Source organism: Meles meles, chromosome 4, assembly GCF_922984935.1.
Source record: "Meles meles chromosome 4, mMelMel3.1 paternal haplotype, whole genome shotgun sequence".
Taxonomy (NCBI): domain Eukaryota; kingdom Metazoa; phylum Chordata; class Mammalia; order Carnivora; family Mustelidae; genus Meles; species Meles meles.
This window is the reverse complement of record NC_060069.1, coordinates 27,130,990-27,153,186: the sequence shown is the minus strand read 5'-3', so window position 1 is coordinate 27,153,186 and position 22,197 is coordinate 27,130,990. Positions and strand designations below refer to the sequence as shown.

Below are 22,197 nucleotides of genomic sequence, written 5' to 3'. Positions count from 1 at the left end.
AGGGCATGGTATCAAGCAGGTCACCACGTGGGTGACTGGAGCTTAGTTCCACAGGAAAATTTCTGAGAAATGGTATAAAATACATGCTCAGAATTAGCCTACCAAGAGGTGAGGGACTCAGGTATTTATAGCCAAATATCCCATCAATCTTTGGTTGAGGCCTGCTCCTGGTGCCATGGGTCCCCTGGAATTTGGAGAAAGGCCCCAGATAAAGCCATAGAGCAGCTGCAAGTTGGAGGGTGAGCTCTGAAGTTCACACGGAAGTGTTCAGACGCAGAGATCACACTTCTAAGATCATAAATCAGATCGTGTCCCACTTCCCCATTAAAACAAAGTAAGGCCTTCTCAGTGCTCTCAAAATCAGGTTCTCCAAGGCCCCATATTCTTCAAGGGCCTTCAAGGATCTGTCCGCAGCCCCATCTCTTGGCACTTGGCCTTGGTTAGTTTCTAAACACACACAGCTCCTTCTGGTGCAGGGCCTCTGGCTTGGACTTGCTTCTGACTCCTCCTCCCCAGGCTTCAGCAAGCCTGACCACCCCTCATTGTTATTCTCTTTCTCTTTCATGGCATCCTGTCTAGTCCCTTTCTGATTCCCAGCACAGTATATAAATATCTGATTTATTTGTTCATGTATTTATCATATGTCTCTGTTTTGTTCATCACCACTGCCTCAGAACCTAACACAGAGCCAAACTCTTGGCTCAGTCTCCTAGATAAGCACTTGTTGAATGAATGAATAAATGAATGAACGAACGAACGGGTGATGAATGAACTTCCAGGGTCTCTGTATGATTTCCTGTCTAGGTGTTACTGTGTTTTGATTCCTCAAACACCACTTCTTCCTCTAGACCGAAAAGAATCCCAAAGCTTTCTATAGGTCTCTCTTATAGGGTCTGTATAGAATCACAGAGGTAGAAGACAACATTTGTCATGCTCCTGCCTTCTGGCCATTAATTCACTTACACTTCCAGGACAGATGCCAATGCCCTTGACCACTGTTTCAGCACTTTGCCTGTGTTAATGCATAACAGCCCTTGGAGGAAGAAAATATTCTTAGCTTCATTCTTCAGATGGGGAAACTGAGGTTTAAAAGAGCCAAGGAGGGGTGCCTGGGTGGCTCAGTGGGTTAAAGCCTCTGCCTTCGGCTCAGGTCATGATCCCAGGGTTCTGGGATCGAGCCCCGAGTCTGGCGCTCTGTTTGGCAGGGAGCCTGTTTCCTCCTCTCTCTCTCTCTCTCTGCCTGCCTCTCTGTCTACTTGTGATCTCTGTCTGTCAAATAAATAAATAAATCTTTAAAAAAAGAATTTAAAAATGTATAAAAAAAAAAAAAGAGCCAAGGAACTTACTTGCCCACAGTCAAAGCCTTGTTTCACCCAGTGCCGCCTGGCCCCAGAGTGCATGGTCTTGCCCTCTTTGCTGTACCAAACTGGCTCCAGAAAAAGTATTTATTGAGCCTCTTCTGGGTGGGACTGGCCCATTTCCTTCCCAAGGAGCCTGTTTTCAGTTATTTGTGATCCTGTGTGCGTTCCTTCTGTTGAGTCCGAGTCTGTGGCTTCAGTTCATGTGTATCTCCTCTGGTTTAGTCTTCCTGGGACATCAGGTGTTCTGTCAGTTAGAAAGGACCTCAGATCTGTTCTGACCGCTGACGTTTCAGGCTTCCAACCAGAGACGTGACATATCAGAGTAGCCATTCATGAAGCACCTACGGCTGTCTGGCAATGTCTGACCCAAACCACACACATGAACCCATTTAAGTCCGACAACAGGTGAAGAGATGGGAGCTGTGTTCCACCCCATTTCACAGATGGTGCAGCCAACTACGGAGGATGGAAACCTGTCTCGACAAGGCTGACATTGAGTACGTTACATATATTTAAAAGAGGGACCTCAACCAGGATGAGGTATGAGGGACAGACTTCTAAGATGATCCCCACAGTTCCCAACCCCACTGGCTTTAGCCCCTGCCCTTGAGTTTGGGTGAGACCTGCGAATATGATGGACCAGCACTTCAGTGATTAGGTTACCAATCATTTAACTTCAAGTTGATCAAAGGGAAGATTATCCTGGATGGGCCTGACCTAATCAGGGGAGTGTTTCAAAAGAGAGGAAGTGTCTAAAGAGTGTCCTGCTGGCTTCAGAAAGCAAACAGCCATGCTATGAACTACCTGATGGAAGGGAAGGCCTCTAGGAGGACACTGAGATCCCCGGGACCTACTCCTGCAACCACAAGGAATGGTCTCTGCCAACAACCTGAATGAGCTTAGGGGATGACCCTGAGCTACAATGAGATGCGGCACCTGGCCGACACCTTGGAGTTCAATGTGGTGAGACTCTGAGTGGAGAACCTGGTGAAAACGTGGTGGACTCCTGACCCACAGAAACTGTGACATAATCAGTGGGTTCTTTGAAGCCACTAAGCCCCTGGTCATTTGCAATGCAGCAGTAGAAAATGAATTTATGAGCCCAGGGTCCAAACGTCTTAAGGAGATACAGCGCCTGTTCCGCGTGACAGGGACCGTGGGCGCCTCCCTGTTCTTCAGCCCCACTCGAGTCCTGTCTCTGTTCGGATTTTTCTAACTTGTTTTCTTCTTTGTCCATAGTCTTTGCCCCATTATCTTTTGGGTTATTGGCCTTTTTCTTAATGATTTCAAGAGCTTTTTATAGATGAAGGCAATTAGTCTTTCGTTTTACTGTATGGTAATATTTCAGGTTCGGTTGTCATTAAACATTGTTTATAGTCTTTCTGCTATGCAGAAATGTAAAAGATGTTATGTTGTTAAAATTATCCAGCTTTTCTTTTATGACTTCTGGGTTAGTATGTATTTTAAAAGGCCATCCTCACTTCAAGGTTATTTTTAAGACTCCCCCATGTGTTTTCATCTATCTTTGATCCATCTGGAAGTTATTCTGGAGCAAGAGATAAGATGCAAAACAATGATTTTTTTTTTCAGATGGCAACCCAAATGTCTCAGTACATTTGTTGAATAATCAACCTTTTCCCCAATCTGAAATGTTGCCTTTACCATATAGCCAATTTCCATATGTATGTAGGTCTATTTCTGGACTCTTTTCTGTCCCAGTAAAGGTTCTGTCTATTTTTATGCCAGAATCACAGTTTTAATTGCTGTGCTTCGTATTTTATGTTGATAACCAAACCAGTAGGGCTTGGTCTTCCTCATTGCTCTTTCTTAGAATTTTCCTGATAGTCTTGCATACTATTCTCGTAAGAAATTTAGAGTCAGCTTGTCACTCCTTCTCCTTCGCAAGTCCTTTTGGGATTTTACTGGGATCAAATTAAATTTGTGTGGACTGTAGAGAGAATTTATATCCTAAAACATGAAGTCATTCTAGCCAAGATTTGGATGTTGTTGGTTCGCAACCCACTCTGGACCTTCCCAGGTGTAATCTGAAAGCGGACCCTCTACATGGAGGGCCGTGAGAGACCAAAGAGGCAGACCACTCCACATTGGTAGGTGGTAGGTGTAATCAACAAAGAGAACTTATATACCAGGCTTGCCTTTAGCAGCAGCCAGACAGAGGATCTCCGTGCCCACCTACCAAACCTTAGAAGTTTATAGAGAGGCCTTAACCGGGTTCACTCATGTACCCCATGCAGGTGTTCTCTACACCACATCAACATCTCAAGGCCATGCCTCGGAGCAGCTTCTGGGAGCAGGAAAGACAAGCAAAGCCCACATTCCCAGGAGGACTGGGGAGGGGGCAAGAGGCCTCCGAGTGCCCAGGTCCAGCTCTCAGGTCAACTAGCAGTCATGTCTTTTCAATGACGTTCTCCAGCAGCTATGTCTCTCCCTTTATTCGTGGTCCTCAGGAGCATCTAGATGTCTTCTGTTCATGTGGGGTTATTCCCAGGGAGTTCATCTTCCTGTGGCCACTGAAAATGGGATCTTTTCTTCCATTAGATGTTCTGGCCAGTAGCCTCCAGGCTTCATGAAGGCTATTATTTCTGTGTATTAATGTGGCATCTAAAAGCTGCTCAGTTAATCCTCTTGGTTTTCCAAGTATCCCAGCTTTTCATCTGTAATGAATGCCCTTGGTCTTCTCATTGCCTCTCGCCTCATTACATTTGCTGGCAGCTCCAGGGTGATTGGGAAATTTTAATGGCCTGAGAGACACAAGCTGTTGCTACAGATTTGGGACAGTTTCTGCTGTTTCACCATTAAACATCATAGTAGTTTTTGACTGAAGATATAATGAGGAACTATTCATTTTCTTGCTTTATTAAGAATTTCTCTTGTCAGGAATGGATGCAAAATTTTATCAAATGTCTTCCGAGTATCCGTGGAAGAGGTCACAGCATTTCTCTTCTGATGTGGGGACTCTATTATGTGAGGACTCTCGTGGAAGGTGTTCTAATGTTGACTCACCCTAGCTTTCTCGGTTGGAAACTTTTTTGCTGTGGTGGATTTATCTTTTCACGGCTGTGGTGTTTGTGTTGCTGTTAGAATTTTAGACCCATCTACAGATATCTTTTTAGATAAGATCTAGTTCTTCTCAGTGCATCTCCTCAAAGCCTGTTAGCCAGTCTGTTCACCCACATCCCAAGCGGGGGCCACAACCTCGCAGGCTTGGGACAGATGCAGCATGCAGATGTTCCTTCCCGAAGCTTCCAGGAATGATTGCCCTTTGTCAGGACACATGGGGAACACTCTCAGGTGAATCCTCAGAGGGACGTGGGAGTAATACCCATTAACCCACTCCTCTCCCACTCTGACCTCCCCAAAGAAGCCTCAAGAATTCTCTGTCCGCCAGCTGGGCAGGGTGGGACCAGATCCTTGCCCTCTGTGGAGAGAGATGCTGCCACCTCGTGGCAATCTGATCACCAGGCAGTGAGTCGGCCCGGCCAAGAGCCACCCTTTCTGGGTGGCCAGAAAGACCCAGGCCTGTCACTACTCCCAGCCGGGGAGAAGGTCACTGAGCAGGGGGCATGGGCCGCCAGGAACAGCAAGTGGTCCTCCTAGAATCCACCCACCTAAAATCCATCCACCCTCCTAGAATCCACCAGATCAGGCACTGGCTGAGGAACCCTTCTTGGCCCAAGAGCCTGATGGGTCAGTTAGGGGACTCTGGCCACCTTTCCTACCCGTGCTGGCTCCCCCCAGACTTCCCCTCTCCCATAGCCGGACCTGCTGTCCCTCGCTGGCAGACTGCAGTGTCTTGTCTCACCCAGATGTCCTGTGTGGCGGCCACAAAGCCAGGCCTCCTGCCGGACACTTCCGGTGTTGGCATCTTGGCCAGAATTGTAGAATTTAAGTGATCATAGTCCCCGTGTTGTCAGCCAGCCACGCATGTCATTCCCTCATTCTTTCACTCAGAAAAACCTCAGCTAAGGCTCTGGTTGTGAAAACAAGTGCAGGTGCTGGGGACAGGACCAAACCATGTCTTCATCTTTGCCAGCAGGGAACTTGGAAGCTCTGGTGCCACAAAGCACGTGCGGCCACACCCAACCCCCCCCTTACCGGTCAGAGACGGACCGCTCGGGTTCGAGTCCTGGCACCTCCACTTCCTTGCCGTGAGACCTTCGGCACATTACTGGGACTCCGTTTCCACACCTTTGAAGTGGGGACAATAATGGCATTTACCCCTTGGCTACCGGGAGGGAGTAAACGGGGTGTCGCGTGGAAAGCACCGAGTGAGCTTTACAATGGCTTAAGTAAATGTGAACAGACTTCAGTCCCCATCATGGGCATGCAACGTTGCTGGGTGGGTCAGAAAAGCAACACTGCAAAGGTTTATCATTTTTTCTTGGTAACTGCTCATTTTTTCAAAACGGGATAAAAAAAATCAAATCCTGAAGGAATGTGGGAATGAAACTTAATCTTGGTCCCATTTGGCTGCTAGCCCGCTGCTGTTGAAATTGAATTTCTCTTCGGTGGAAAAAAAATAACCAGACGATATGGCAAAATAATCAAACTGGCAACGGGGCCTGGCCAGGCCCCTCCTGTTAAACATTTGGATGGGTACTGAGTTGAGAAGCCAGGAATATTGGATAGGCCCATGTTCTTTGTGGCTTCCTCTGGAAATAGATGCTGTAAATTGAGATCCGCACAGAATGGCCGGGAGACGGGGCTGGGAAGGACTTGGCGGGAGGAAGGGGGCTTGGCGGCTGGGCGTCAGGCATAATATGAAATCCAGAGCAGTTACCGTGTCAGTCTTGCCAAAACTGCCCTGGCCTTTACTTTCCCAGCCAAAGAGAAGCCAGCAGCTGGTGTGTGTTGGGCAGATTGGTCCAGAAACTGGGTGTACCCACAAGAGCGTAGCTACCCTATTATAACTTACATTATTTCAGATTCTGGTTCTCTGGCCTGTAGCACTAGGTGAAGCTGGGGCTTCCTGGTGTGTGTGTGGTGGGGGGTTGGGGGGAGACCCCTGAGATCCCTGGAGGTCTTTGGGCCTCTCACTCCCAGGACAAACACAACAGAAGGCTCTTCCTCAACAACCACCCCCTGCCTCACAGGTATCATTACCGGATGTGAGCCTCAGGGCAGGTCCGTGGGAGGGGAGTATCGCTGCCCCATTTTGTTGATGAGAAAACTGAGGAGTATGGAGATTAAATAACTTCCTCAGGTCATATAGCGAGAACATAGCATACGGGAACATGATACAGGCTTCAAGTGGCTTTAAAGCTACCTGGGAGGTGGGGTGGTCTGGATGCAGGCTGCAGGGCTCTGTCCTCAGCCCTGTCCTGGTCAATGCTTTTATTAGTAGCCTGAGTGAGGACACTGTAGCTAAAGTAGACTTTCGCACAGAGCCCTGACGTGATTCACCTTCTGCCCATTCCCAGGTCCGGGGATCAGTGCATAGCCATCTTCCACTGGCCACCCTTGGTCCAGGGATGTGTGTGGCCCAATTTGGTCCAGTCAGGTTAAAGGGAAGGTTGTTGGAGGAGAAGTGCCTTTTCCTTCTGTCTCTCTGTCTCTGTTTCTCTCATTTGTCCTCTCCTTCTCTCTGGACATGAACAAGGAAGCACATGCCCACAGCGGCCACCTGCAGGCTTCCAGAGACAACACTCTGATGTTAACCTTGTGGGTGGGGAGTGGAGAGCAGAAAGAGTCCTGACCACGACAATAAGGAGCAACCATACCTCTAGCCTGCCTGATCTTGGGGCTGATCGCTGCCACGGAAGATCTTAATTTTCCTTATGGTTAAAACCGTTTTTGAATTAAGTTTTTCTGTGACTTGTGACTGTCGTTATCCAAAGCCCAGGCAGCCAAAGCAGTGATGGCCCATGTCAGGGGTCTTGTTAATGGGCTCACTTCATGTCACCCTGGACAGATTGGACCAGTCCTCCGAGCAGCGCCTGAGGGTGTCTTTGGCTCACTGCCCCTAGAAAGACTCCCTCATGGGCCCTCACAGAATTGCCCTCAGCCTGTTTGGGTGATTGGTCTAGGCCCGGACGTGCGACTTCTCCATGCTGAACTATTGCAAAACAGAACATGTTTTGAGACAGCAGCTGAGACTCTAACGCTCTCTTTCCTGGATGTTTAGTTTTGTGACATTGATTGAACCATAATTATGTTGTTTGTGTTGGAGGAGATCAATTCTGCATTTTTTTCAGAACATACGTGAGTTTTCCTGCCAAGGGATATGGAAACGAAGCAAGACCTTTGACTGGCCAGAGCTGAGGCGGACTGAGTGGACTGGGGGGTAGCTTGGAGGAGTACTGCCTTTCAGAGGTGACAGACCGTCCCCTCTCCGCCCCATTTGTGGAGAGGGGTGGCTGTGCCAGTGGGCAGAGGGAGGCAGGATGGTAGTGCTGGCCTGGGTTGGTCACCCCCAGGGATCACAGATGAGAGACATGGGCTGTCTGAACCCTACCATGCCCGCGGCTGCCTCAGTTGCTGTCATGGAGGATGACAGGCTCTGTGTTTTCTCATTCTTCCCTTTCCTCCTTCACCGTTTTGAAAGCTCTTCTCTAGCCTTAATTAGCAAGGGTGAGACCATATTAATTAATCTCATGAAGAGTAATGATGGAGACCTAATTTGACCTCTGTAACTGGCTCCCCTTTCCTGATTTTCCGGTAGGCAGGGCAGGATAATGCCGAGAGCTGGCCTTCAAGCCAGGCAGACCTTGGCCCAAATCCTAGCTACGTGACTTTTACATTATGACCTTGGGTATGTCTGGGGTCAGTGTCCCCATATGTAAAATGGGCTCATAGCGTCTCCCTTGCACAGCTGCAGTGAGTAGTGAAGGAGCTGGGGATGGACGGTGGTTTTCGTGGTGGTGGCCACCAGAACAAAGTTTTGGTTTTTTGCTGTTGTTTTTGTTTTTGTTTTTTTAAAGATTTTATTTATTTATTCGACAGACAAAGATCACAAGTAGGCAGAGAGGCAGCAGGCTCCCCGCTGAGCAGGGAGCCTGATGTGGGACTCGATCCCAGGACCCTGGGATCATGACCTGAGCCGAAGGCAGAGACCTCAACCCACTGAGCCACCCAGGCGCCCCGATGTTTTGTTTTGACACCAATCCTCCACCACCAACTGGTGTCCCACAATGCAATTCAATTCTGACACTGTCCACCTGGAGTCCATGTCAGATCCCAGACAAGCTAAGGGGCTCAGTCCTACAAGACTGTCCCACTTCAGGTCCCGGTCAAAAGTCCTGGGCTACCCACACTTCTGACCAACTGGCTATAAACCAAGGGTTCTCATGACTGCCCCCCGCCGCAGGTTGGATAGTTTGATAGAATGGCTCAATAGAGCTCAGGAAAACACTTTACTTATGTTTACAGGTTTATTATAAAGGATACAAATGAATGTCCTGATGAAGAGGTATATTGGGTGAGGTACAGAAGGGTCCCATGCCCAGGAGCTTTATGTCCCTGTGGAGCTGGGATGGGCCACCCTCCTGACTCATGGAGTACTTCCAACCACTTCCGGGTTGGAAGTGCTCCAAATCTCATTGTTCGAGTTTTTATAACCCCACCTCCAGCTCTTCTACTCTTCCTGGGGGTTGGAGTATGGAACTAAATTTCCTACCCTCTCTTCACTTGTCTTTCCATTGACCAGCCCCCGTTCTGAAGTTATCTGGGGCTCCCCTGTGTCATCTCATCAGCATAAACACAGATGTGCTTGAAGGGGCTCATTATGAATCTCTTGGGAAATTCCAAGGGTTTTAGGAGCTCTGCGCCAGGATCAGGGGACTGTGACCAAATATGTTTCATATTAGACCACATCATCAGCATCTCGGAGGGAGACCCTGTCATTGCTATATCAGATTAAAATGGCCCCTGCATTTGCTGTAAACCTGTGACTGTCCTGCACCATCACCACCACCATGGGGGAGGGAGGTGCCCCAGATTCCCCCAAGAGCTGAACCATGTGGTAAAGCAGAATCACAGAAGGTTCCCGAGGACTGAGAGAGGAAGCAAACCCTTTCTCTCTGTGGGGTTCATTACCCGCTTGCTGCCATCTGGCTTCCTGCTTCCCTCTCCCTGACTCTCACTCACCTCCACCCTGACTCTGTCCCCTCTGTGCCCTTGGCCTAGACAGTTGCCCCAACCAGAGTATGTTACCTGGAGCTGATTTCTAGATTCCCAGGCTGGCACCTGCCTCTCCAGGGGTGTGCCCAGGCTTCCTGCACTAGACCAGCCATTCTGCAAAGGTGGGATCTGGGTCTCCCTGCTGGGTCTTCCACACACCAGGCTCTCTCAGGAACTGCATTTCCTTCGAGTCCTGAGAGTTAGCTCCTGTGTGATTCATCATCCTCCTTGGGGGGTCCCGGAGTCCTCCCTCTCCCATGACCCTGACACCACCTGGGCACTTAAGATCGCTCAAACCACGGCCCCCACAACCCAGGAGGATCTGGTAAACCTTCCTAGGATTTGGGCAAATCCCAGGCAGCTGACTGCTTCTTCGCCTGCCTCGATTTACTCCACACTAGACCTGAACTCAGAGCTCAGCCCTTCCCCCAAGGCCAGCAAGCATTTCACAAGGGTGGCCACTTGGCTGGGGGGGAGGAGGGGTCGGGGAGGGCACCTCTCACACCCTCAGCCTCCTGCTGCTCCCTGCTTCACTTCCCTCTTCCTCTCCTCTCTCTCCTCCCCCTCCCACAGCAACAAATGGATTTTTCCTCTTGCCCCAAGCAAAGCAAGCCCTCCCACACCCAGACCTCTGGAGATCTCACTTCTGTCGTTAGCACTCCTCAAGGTATTGTATCAAACCAAACTTCCTCCCTGTGAGGGAAAAAGGTGCATCTCCTCCAGCTCGCCCACCCTGTGACAGGCACACCCTGCTGTCCCCAACCTCACCCTCTCTCTCATCCACTTCCCAGCACATCCCAACCTTTTCCACACCACCTCCCCCTTCACCTCCCCCTTTCCTGTCTCTCTAACTACAGCAAGACCCTCCCTCTCCCACCCAAGAGGACTCTGCCACTTCTGTTTATAGGCCTCTCGGTTCTGGACCTCTTTGCGTTTGCTGCCCACGGCAGATAACTTCCTCAAGTAGGTCAGGGCGCGGGCGGATCCCTGTTTCTGTTTAATTCCTGACTTGCAGGCAGCAACTCCTTCCTTCTTGAAGAGAACTCCTGGAAGCAGGTGAGTGGGATATATTATTATGAGAATCCTGTGACACTCTGAAATGTCATTTACACGTGTGTACGTAGTGGGTGGGAGGCAGAGCTCCTCAGAATTGACCCCACATCACGCTTGAGAATTCTCACTCAAGGTATCCAGTGGAAACCAAGCCTGTGAGGGGAATGCCCTCCTCCCACCTTGATTTTGATTCCGGCCTCCCGCAGGGTGGGAGAGGTGTCCACTCCCGAGCTGTCTAGATGGTCATTAAAGCATGTTTAGCTCCAAGGAGGGGAGGGACCCCAGCTGCAGCACTGACTGCTTAAACAAGGAGTGGAGTCCCATGTGGATTTCCCCCAGCACACGGATGGTCAGCACTGGGAGGCCCAGTGGCCTCAGGCCAGAGTTTGGTGGAAAGCCGTGCCGGCCTGAGGCGTGAGCCAGCAGCTCCTGGGGCGCAGGGCGAGCTGGCTGGAGGAGCAGAGCAGAGGATCCCTCTCTGGTCAGGGGTCAGCAATGGGCTGACAGGCACCGACAGCCACCAAGGCCTGCCCCCAGCACGAGGTCCCCCTCCCCCCCCCCCCCCCCCCCCGGGGCCAGGCCGCCCGAGTGCTGGGCCTGTGGGGCAGGCAGACCCTGAGCCACACCCCTCACAGTCTGGGTGTCCTCGCAGGTGCACGACCGCCTAGACCGCTACTGCTGTGGCTTCAAGCCCGAGCCGTCGGACCCCTGTGTGGAAGAGAGGCTTCGAGAGAAATGCCGGAACCCGGAGGAGCTGCGGTTGGTGCACATCCTGGTACATCTCCTGTCACCCAGACTCCCGTCTTCCTGTCTCCTTGGGAAGTTGCGGAGTCTCGGGAGTTGCGGAGATCACATGACATGGGACGTTCCGAACCCTGTTCTTTTCAGCAGCAGGAGCCTTTGTCCGAACAATGTTTCTGGGAAGCCACCATATATAAAACTGACCCCAGAGAGCCTTTGCCGATACGGTTGAGGTGGGACCACTCTACCATCCCCTCGAGAGACTACAGGGGACCCCGAGGGCCTCTGGAAGCAGGGGTGGGAACTGTGTGTCTGGGGAGCCGCCCCCACCATCCCAGCCAATGTAGGAACCGTGGCAATGGAAAAGGGAGGGCAGTTTCCAAGGCCGCAGGGCTGGGCAGTGGCAGTGACAGGGCTCTCTCCTCTGGCCCATAGCTCACAGGCTCGTGACAATCTGAGGAACCCTGGGCTGCCTCCTGTGAAAAGTAGAGCCCAGGGTGGGAAGTGGTGTGCCGAGGCCATCAGAGACAGGGACAGGAATGGCAGAGCACCCACTTCTGCCCAAGGAGCAAGGGGCCACCCTCAGGAAGGGCTGCTCTATCTTCTCCCCCAGTGACCCTCATGTCCTCGATGTCTTCCCCTGGCCAGTTGTTTGTGGAGGGTAGCTGTCAGCACGGTGTCCGGGCTGACCGTCAGGCAGGCCATACCAGCCCAGAGGCTTGGGCTGCCTCGTGAAACCTCTGGGTTGTAGGAAATCTCCAACTCCTATCCTTAGAGACCGCTCCCCTCTTCCCTGGTAAAAGGCACTCACACGGGGAGAGGTAAGGCTTTTATAACTATCATTCACCATCGGGGAGGGGGGGCAGCCATTTCACAGATCCCTTAGGACAGCAGATTTTGGAGGAAGGAGTCATCAGGCTTCAAAAAATAGATGATCCCTGATGTATAGAGAGGGGTGAGGGGGAAGAGACAGAGGGAGGGAAAGCTAGGGTCCTGGAGGCAAAAGTTCGTAAGTTAAGCTGAGGGTGATGGGGAGAATTATGGGAAAATACCATGGAATCCTGGAGAATGTCTAGGAATGGGGCGGATGGGGGTGGGAGAAGGGAAGACCGGGCCTCTCATTCCCAGCCACACCATGTTTTTAAAGTGCTAAGGTATTCCCTTTTGCTGGTTTTAGTTTTCAAAGGGATTAGGAGTCGCTAAATTCTTCTCTGGGGATAGATGGAGTATGGCACCCAAGGTGGAAGGTGTGTGCGTTCTTGGTGACACTCAGGGGAACACGCAGGCGCAGAACAGCCACCAGTGGCCCAGACGGGTGAGGGTGTGTGAGCATGCGCGTACGCAATATGCCCTGAAGCCACAACCTAATGGTGGGCTCCTTCCGCACCTGCGGGTTCTCACCCGTGCTCCTCACCCCCTCATCCACCAAAGCAGGAATCAGTCCCTCTACCTTGCAGTTTCTCAGGATGTGTCTTCGCACTACTGGCCCAGGTGGGACCGAACCAGCTACTTATTAGCTGTGTGACTGTGTACAAATTACTTAACTTCTCTGTGCCCTGATTCTGTAAAATGGAGATGATTCTAAAGGCTCCCTTCTAAGGTTGCTGGGAGGGTTCATGAGACGGTGCCTGGAAGCACTGAGCACAGCACTACCATAAAGTCAGATTACAGCTCAGCGCAGGGGAACCTTCCAGGCAGGTAGCAGGGTGCATTGTGGGATTGTCAGCTCAGGGGCCCCCAAGACCCTTAACACTGACAGAAGCCATGGGTACCAGCTAGGCTGCAACCTCACCCACCCCTGTCCCTGTCCGTCTTCTTCCCTGAGGTCCGAAGCAGTGATCCATCCCATCTGGTCTACATCGATAATGCTGGCAACCTTCAGCATCCCGAGGACAAGCTGAACTTCCGGCTGCTGGAGGGCATTGCTGGGTGAGGGTCTGCGGGATTGGATGGAAGTTTGGAGGCGGAGGCCCAATAGCCCTGCTATGGACCGTGGGACCTTGACCCATGGTCCTGAGTGCTCTGCAGCCTATTAGACAAAAGCTACTGGATCTGAGCCCCGGGAGGAGGTGGGGAGCTGGGAGGACAGTCAGCAGGCACCCCCGTATCCAGAGGGCCTCCTTGTCCCAGAGGAGGAGCCAGCCTGGGGAGCCCGCCTTCCCTGCTCACTCACTGCAGGCGGCTCAGCCTTCTGAGGATGGCACCTGACAGCCACCAGGCACTTGCCAAGCACAGCAGCTGGCACTCACCTGGGATAGCAGAGCTGGTTTCCCCATCTCTGTGGGATGGGGGACCCATCCAGAAGCCCCATCCCCTGTTTTCACAGCAGAGTTGGTAGGAGGGTTCTCTGAGGACGAGTCAGCAGGCGGGCCCAGGCATTCTGCAGGACACCTGTGCCAGGCTGGCCAGCCGTGCAATCCCTGGCCATCTGGCTTCACCGGTCCCGGACATTTTCTGAGATCACTTTTGCTTTTCCTTTCTGTCCTGGCCCTGGGGACCTGCCTCCAGGTTTCCTGAGTCGGCCGTGCAGGTTCTTGCTTCAGGGTGTCTGCAGAAGCTGCTGCTCCTGTCCCTGCAGATGGACCCTGTGTTCTGGGAGAGTCAGGGCGGGAGGCAGGGGCTGAAGCGGGTGCTCCAGACCCTGGAGCGGCGAGGCCAGGTGCTGCTGGAGCACATCCGGAAACATAACCTGACGCTCTTCAGGGACGAGGCCCCGTGAGCTCCCCCGCTGCCCAGGCAAGGCTCTTGTCCCGCTGGCGGGGCAGCACCCCCTGACTGGATGGGCTTCCATCCTCGTGGCCACGTTCTCTTGGGTTCCCCAACCTGAAGACAAATTGGAAAAGCCGGAAGAAAAGCCTGAGGATACCGTGGGTGTCCCAGATGTCCCACCTGCTCGGGACGGTGAAGGTGGTGGGGGGTGGGGGTTTTCCATCTTACCGCCCTCCTTTCAGCCTTTTCGGCTCTGGCTGTTTACTCCCTTGCACCAATAAATGTGTTCAAGAATGTTCTAAGAACTGCTCCAGATACTATAAAATTGTGCCTCCCACATGCATATGGAGGGTGAACGCATGCGCGCATGTGTGTGTGTGTGTATGTGTGAAGTTTCCCTCTGAAGACACGGAGCCAGAAGCTTGTCAGTAAGCAAGGCCCGAAGCTGCCAGCAAGCCCTTTTATGTCCTGATATGAACAGGTGTGCTCAGCACAGAAAGGCAGACATATAAACAGTTAAGTGGCCCTGCCCGGCTTGCCCAGCGCACATCGACCACCCAGGGCACGGTGGGGACACAGGGCCCAGCGCTCTGTTCAGCCCACTCAGCAGAGACCGGTCTCCAGCACAGCCTTCAGCATGGGCCTCTTCCTCCCTCAGGGGTGGTAGAGGGCCGAGGGAGGCTCCAAGCCCAGTTCTGCCTGCCTCCTCAGAACTCCAGGGCTGGGCCTCATACCTCCCGGGCTGCTTCTCAGCCAAGAGTGGCTCTGGCCGGGGGCGCAGGTCTCTCGCGGTGCTGTTCCTCCCACCCTTCCGCCTCCGAAGACTTTTTGAAATGTAGGCACCCTTAAGGTTTTTTTCTCTTTTGATTTTCAGAGGACTGGACATGAATGAGGGAGCTCTGGGTTCAGATCTGGCTGGGGCCACTTCGCAGCTGGCAAATAAAAAGGTTTATCGGGCACCAGTCGTAATGACTAGTAACATTTCCTGGGCAATGACTATGCACCAGGCACTGTGACCGTGGTTTGCCGATGGGTACGTGTGATTATTAGCATCTCCGCTGTACAGATGAGGCACAGAAGGGTTAAGGAATTTGTTCAAGGGTACCCAGCTCGGAGTTGGAAGGGTCGGAATTTGAACCCAGGCAGGACTTGTCTTGAGCCCATAATCATCATGAAAGGGCTCCCTCTGCCCTGCCGGAACACTCTGACAGCGTCTCCTCTAGTCCTTTTGGATTCAGCGCTGCTGATGAGGCGGGGCCGATTGCCTGGAATATGCAGCTGCACACTTCGACCCCTGGGCCAAGCGTGGTCACGGGCATCTGGCTCCCTAACCATTGCTCTTTGCTCCTTAATGTCGGTTCAGGCTCTGAACTGTATCTTTCCTGCAAACCTGAGGCTTCCGCCACTTTGCATCCTTTCCAGAGAATACTCTCAGCCACAGGGTGTCCCGCATGCCCTCTGCTTCCCCCAGCCCTTGCCTCTGGAATGAGAAGGATGTGCCCAGCGAAGCAAACAGCTAAGGCTTCGGGAGGCGAGAGCCATGAGGGGTCTGCGGTGTGGGGGTCTGCTCACCTGCACACCAGTCCTTGAGAAACCGGCCGGCCACGTGGTCTGGTAAGGCCATCCCAGTCGCCAGCCACCATGGTGGCTGACTCACCTCACCCCAGACCCGACCCTGTTTCTTTGTACTTCATTCCAGAAGGGCTGCTCCAAGGAAAATGATGGTGTTTCCAAAGGGGAGCGGCTGGTGATAGTAACAGGGGTTCACAGCTCTCTAGACACAATTCCCAATTCCTTGGGGATTCCCAAGCCCTGAAAATCAAAATCCTTTTCCTACGTCCAGGGCCAAAACTCATGTCCCGCTCAACTTGAATATTCATACACTATTCCTATACCGTAGAAATACCAATGTGCTTGGTTATCGTGTTTTGTAACCTCAGATCCCACCGAGAGTGTAGCATAAAACACAAATAGGCACCATGTTACCTCTCTATAGCTGAAAAATCCAGAATTCGGAATGACTTCTGGCCTCCAAGGTTTGGCTATGGAATTCCAGACCTGTAATAACTTATTACAAACCAGGCATGGCGCTGAGGGTTTCTACAGGTGATTTCGCGAATGTCTTATGACAATCCCAGCTGCATGATTGTCACTCTACAGGTAAAGAATGTCAGCTGGGGAGGGAGGGCATTGCCCGAGGCTGTACAGGTGCCCTGATCCTGGGGAGCACTACCTGGCATGAGATGAATACAGAAGGTGGCCCACACTGTGCCTCGAGCTTTACTGTGTTCCTCATCACAAACCTTTGGAGTAACTCCAGGAGGAGGGCATTACTGCTCCCATCCAACTGAACAGGAAACAGAGGCCCAGAGAGGTTGAGTCACTTGCCCAAGGTCACAGAGCAGGTAGCTGGTGAAGCTGGAATTTGAACCCAGGCCCCTTTAACTCCAGAGCCCCTTCCCCCTCCCCCACTATAGCATCCTTCCTTCTTCATTCATTCACTGGTTCAGATGTTCCACACAATATAGAATTTGGAAAGAGTCCATGTATGCGGCACATTGTGGTGGCCACGTCCCAGATGTTTGGAGATAATGTCGTCGGGCCATAAGCATGTGTCCTAGCGTTCTGCTGGCTGAGCAAGGTCCCCATGGCTGAGGATATAGGAAGACTGGGGGCAGCATGTGGGCAAGAGGGGCTCACAAGAGCTCTGCCTGAGGGTGTGGGGGGGCAGCACAAGGAGATGCGGGAGGCAAGACCTCTGTGCATATTTTGAGACGGTTCCCCCAGGCCAGGGCCTTCAGATGAGTGGGCAGCACCCTCCCCCTGAACCCCTGAGGCTCACCTGCCAGTTCAGGCAAGACACTTCCTGCACTGCCACACCTGGGCTGCCTGGGGTTCTGGTTAGCATGGCTCAGGGGATGCCTTTTAGGGGAGTGGGGTCTGGCAGGGCATTGGAGTATTATAGGGGCTGGAGGCCTTTGGGGCAAGAGGTGGGGTGACCTCTGCCACCCCTGGCATTGTCCAACCGAGGAGAGGAGTCACTGAACCTCCAAGGAAGCAGACCAGAGTGGAAGGCGTCTCGAGGTAGAAGGTCGGATTCCATGCAGCTCACATAACAGCAGAGGCTAAGTTCGGTAGGAAAATAGCGTGGGGGGTCGTGGGTCAGTCAAGGGACATGGCAGGTGATGGGCTAGGGCATACTGGATGGCAGGTCCACTGGGGGAGGCCTCAGGGGGGAGGAGGTAGCACCCAGCCAGGAGACACAGACACGGAAGCCCTGGGAATCAAGCCGCAGAGGTGGTGGGCTTTGATCACAGGATTGCAGGGGGCCTGGGAGGAGCCAGGCCTCCAGGGTGAGCCAGGCTTGTCAGTAGGGAAGGCAGCCCACGTGAGGTGTGATCTGAGGAATGCTTCTGTTAGTGTCTACAGTTCCACGGCACAACTTAGCTCCTACTGGAGGATTTCTTGGGAGCATTTGGCTTTCTGAGGGGCGGCCGTCAGGAGCAGCACACCCCAACCCAGAGGGCAGGCAGAGGCAGGGTGATCTCTGGAGGGTTCCCAGTGCGGGCTGTGGAGGAAGTACAGGTCAAGGGCACCTGCTGGTGGGAGGCCCAGGAGACAAGATGAGTGAAGTAACTCATTTCAAGCTGATGGGTGTGAGAATATGGATTTTTGTCAAGTTTCTTGTGTGTCTGTCTCCCCAGTGAAGAATCATTTGCCAGAGGATCGTTTCTACAGACCCTGCATCACACCAGGCAGCAAGGGCCTCCCCTCCATGTGCCTGGGGGAGGGACTCTGAGCATGACGCTGGAGGCTAGTGCATAAGGCAGATCCAGCGGCGACTGGTCGGATTGCCTTGTTCTGGTGACAACTGCCTTCGTGGAAAACACACGCAGGGCCGGTGGGACCTCAGGCACCTCGCGGACTCTCGTGCTGGGAAGGACTGGAGGCATTCCTTCCCTGCCCTGCACACCTGGAAGCTCTGGTGCCCCACGAAGACATGTCTAGTCCTGGTGGGTGATAGGGCGGGTGTGGGATTGGGGTGGGGTCGTCCGACTTCCGCCCACCCACCCTACGAAGGCTTCCTGCAGGACCCAGGCAGGAAAGCTGCAGCTGTCATTACCCAGACTCCCCCATGGCCCAGCCGGGCTCAGTACGAAAATTAGATTCCATGATTTAGGTGCACTCAAGGGCCGGTTGGAAGGAGTGAGGTGGAGGACGTCTTGCACCTCTCAGCTATCTTCAGTTACCAGCTCTGTGATGGTGGTTGTGACAGCGGAAGGAACTACGACAGCGACCGTGACACATCGTGAGCCGGGAGCCCGGGCCTCGCATCCTCCCAAGGATTATTTTTTTCCCTCAACTTTTCATTTTGACATAATTATGAATTCACAGTAGTTGCAAAGACAGTACTGGGAGGTCCTGTGTACCCTTCATCCAGTTTCCCCCAGTGGTTGCGTCTTCCGTAATTACAGTACAGTTCCAAAACCATGAACTTGACATTGGTGTACTGTGTCTCATTTGAGCACCTGTGGATTCATTAACTACCATGCAATCGAGACACAGAACTGCCCCAGCACCGGGATGCTCTCCTTCCTGCCGCCCCTCCCGCCACACCCGGCCCTTCACTCTCTCCCACCCTCATCCCCGGCAGCCGCACATCTGGTCTCCATCTCTACAATTTTTATCATTTTGAGAATGGTCTAAATGGAATCGCACAGCATGTAAATTTTTGAGAATTGCTTTTTTCTCTTCCCTCCGCACAATGCCCGAGATCCAGCCAAATTGTTGCTTATACCAATAGTCTGTTCCTTTTTTTTACTGTTCCTTTTTATTAGTTGGTACCCCACGGTCCAGAGAGACCACAGTTTGTTTACTGTTTACTGAAGGACATCTGGGTCATTTCTCATTTTTGGCTAATACAATGAAAGCCGCTCTGAACATTCTCATACTTGTTTTTGTGTGAACAGAATATTTTTTTTCCCCTGGGGCAAATGCCCAGGAGTGCAATTTCATGGTAATATGTTTAATTTCTTAAGAAACTGCCAAACTATTCCCAGGCTACCATTTCACTCTTCTCAGCAATGTATATGAGCGATCTGGTTTCCCTGCATCTTTTCAGGCATTTGGTATCGTTCCTATTTCTTATTGTAGCTGAGGCAGGAGTGAGGCCTTCCTCCCACCAGCGCCTCTGCATTTCCATTGGGAAAATGGGAGTACAGGGGATTACTAACCTCGTGGTTATACAACAAACCTCCCCACCTCACATTTTCCACTAGTGGGAAAAAGGTAGTGTTGCCAAACTCAGCATGAGATTACAGCGATACAGCAAATACAGCACCCAAAAACCTGTTACATGAAATTCAAGTTGGAGCGTTTTTCTAAAGCTTAGCAATCCTAGAAGAAGGTTGCCCTATCTGAACCTGGGAAGTCCCAACAGTACAACATTCCAAAGAGATTATTGGATTATTTCCACTAGATGTAAGTGCCCGGAAAGCAACTACATCTTTTTGTGCTTTTCATTCCCCAAACAGAACAGAATTGTTTCAAATTCTAATATGCTGTGTGGCTTCACAAGGTTTTCTCTGACACATGAAACTCCTTTTTGTAAGGGCCCTGGAGTTCCCACAGCCAGCAGGACTCCTGAAGGAGACCCCACAGTGCCTTTCCGCATGGGGATGCAGCCCTGGGCTCTGCCTCTGGCGCTGACCAGAGTGACCTGGCCAGGCTGTCACCGTCTTCCACACTGGGCCGGGAGAGCGCAGGGCCACAACCCTGCAAAGAGGAAGGCAGCATGCCACTGCCTCCCTTCCGCCCTCCCCATATCTGAGGAGGACTATTTGCAAACCTGACACTGCCCTCCTGTGCTGGAAGGTGGGGGCCCAGGTGGAGAAGGGCCCCCCATCAACTCAGGGGTACATGCTGTTGGGTAGTGCCTGGGGTGGGGGCGGTACTCCCGGAGCGCCTGACCGCACAGGGATGGCCAAGCAGGGTGGACAGAGGCTACACAGCCGAGGGCTGAGGGACACTTCTGAGGGGTTTGCTTTGGGCTGGGGGGTCCGTGTGTGCTCCCTTCCCAGGCTTCGCACTGGCTCGCTGCCCTCCCACCCATGGCCAGTGAGGTGCTCTCAGAGCTGACTCATGGGGTGCAGAGGTTGCCGCTGGCTATGGGGATGGTCTTCTGTCGGAGCTGCTCCTGGGCACCCTAGATCCCAGCTCCCAGGCTCTCCTGCCCTCATCGTCCCCCCGATTCTTTGATGCAGCTGTGTGAGGACACTAATTTAAAACAAACAGTACCAACAAAATGGCATACTCTTAATGTTAAATGCAGCTCTTGTAACCCCTCTATGATAACAAAAAAAATTCTTGCCTGCTAAATTTCCAAAGTGCAAAAACCTGCAAATATGGGGATAATAGCAATAATGTACACTTTGCAAGGGTCTGGGGTATGAAGAAGTAGGTATGCGTGAAACCCATAAGACTCTACAGTGAAGATCTGTGCAAGTCACTAGAAATTAACTAAACATCAGTAAAAGAAACATGGTAACAAAGCAGCAGCAAAAACAGAAACAGGAGTCAAAGGGCCTGGGCAGAGCTGCTGGTTATGGATCCAGGCTCCTGCTGGTTATGCTGTGACCTGGGGAAAGCAGAGCAACTTCTTTGTGAGCCCATGCAGTGGAACGTTCTATAGTCAGCTAGAATCTTGTTTTCAAAGAATAACTTTCAGGGACAAGGTAAAGCGTTCATGTTACGATGTTAAGAGGAAAAAACAAAACAAAACCAAAAAAAACAGGACAAAGTTTCACAGGATCACAAATTTGCAAAAGTAATATGGACACAGGCAGAAATCCATTGTTTCATGGAACAAACGAACCATTTGCGGAGCTCCTCAGCATCAGGGTCCACACACACAAACACCCACGCTGAGCCTCTAGCCAGTGGGCAAACCCTTGTGGGAGCACAGTACCTTCCAGAACACGACAGGGCGGCAGAGCTGGGGTTTGGGGGATGCGGCAGGCCTCATGACTGGGGAGCTGGAGAAGACACACACTGCTTTCCAGAAGAGTTGCCCCTTGGGCCGAGTTTTTGTTTCTGTTTAACTGAGGTCAATTGTGACGTACATAAAGGGCACTGATCTCAAGTGTAAGCGGATGCCTGGTGACATGGACGGTCGCCGTGCAACCACCAGCCAGATCAAGACATCCCCGGCCCGAGTTCCCTCCTGTCCAGCTCAGTCTTGACCCTTCCCAGGAGCAATTCGGACTTCTCCCGCCATAAGTTGGTTTACTTGTTCCAGCGCTTTGTGTAAATGGAATTGTACAGTATATATTGTTACTCGGTAAGTATTTAATGCTCTGTGAGATTTAGTTGTGTGTACCCATATTTCTTTTTTTTTTTAACTTTTTGTGTCCTGGGGCACCTGGGTGGCTCAGCTGATTAAGCATCCGACTCCTGCTTTCAGCTCAGGTCATGATCTCAGGGTCATGATATTGAGCCCTGTGTGGGACTCTGTGCTCAGCACAGAGTCTGCTTGGGATTTTTTCTCTCTCCCCTCTTCCTCTCCCCCCACCCCATTTCATGCTCTCTAAAAAAATAAAATCTTAAAAAAAAAAGTTGTGTCCTTTGCATGAATATACCTGTTGGTGGAAACTGGTCTTGTTTCGCTTCTGGCTATTTAGAGCTCTATTGATACATGCCTTTAACGGCATTGGCACTCCTTTCTCTGGGGTATACATTTAGCAGTGGAATCGCTGAGACCCAAGGCAGCTGTGTTCAGCCTTAGCAGAAACCACCAAGGGGTTTCCAAGTAGTTTTACCCTCACCTCTCAGTGTTAGAGACTTTCAACTGAACTGAATCTTCACGTGTGCATCAATGTGGCAGTCCAAGAAGGCGGTCGATGGAGGGTACAGTTAGGGACAAAGATATTCTGGGTAAAGGGAAGGTCACAGAGGCCCCTGGTGACCACGAAAACATGCCACTCAGGTCTCCTGCTCTGAATCCACCGCTGACAGGCACTGAGGCCATTCTTCCCAGACTGCCCTGGCCAGGGACCCGCTACTCATGTAACAGACCACTTCAGCTTGAGAACTGTCTAGCTTGGTGCAACAAATCTGATCTTGGATTAATATTCTAGCTGTTTCTGCAGGAGCCAGAGAACGGTGGAATGACAGGTGTGCCATTCAGCAAAGCTTA

At 51.9% G+C, this 22,197-nt stretch overlaps 1 protein-coding gene across 7 annotated transcripts in view; it reads left to right on the top strand.

The window, feature by feature from the left end:
• GASK1A (golgi associated kinase 1A) overlaps positions 1 to 14,299 on the top strand; it is a 66,093-nt gene extending 51,794 nt beyond the window's left edge. For 2 of the 7 annotated variants that reach the window (XM_046002870.1, XM_046002868.1), the window contains exons 3-5: positions 11,206 to 11,328; positions 13,120 to 13,223; positions 13,803 to 14,299. In XM_046002870.1, the coding sequence (XP_045858826.1) occupies positions 11,206 to 11,328; positions 13,120 to 13,223; positions 13,803 to 14,013 (438 nt within the window). In that variant the 3' untranslated portion in view covers positions 14,014 to 14,299. Of the gene's footprint in view, positions 1 to 11,205 lie in introns of all 7 variants that reach the window. The other 5 variants (XR_006818057.1, XM_046002872.1, XM_046002873.1 and 2 more) reach the window with 5 other exon arrangements.
• Positions 14,300 to 22,197: the final 7,898 nt, after the last annotated feature.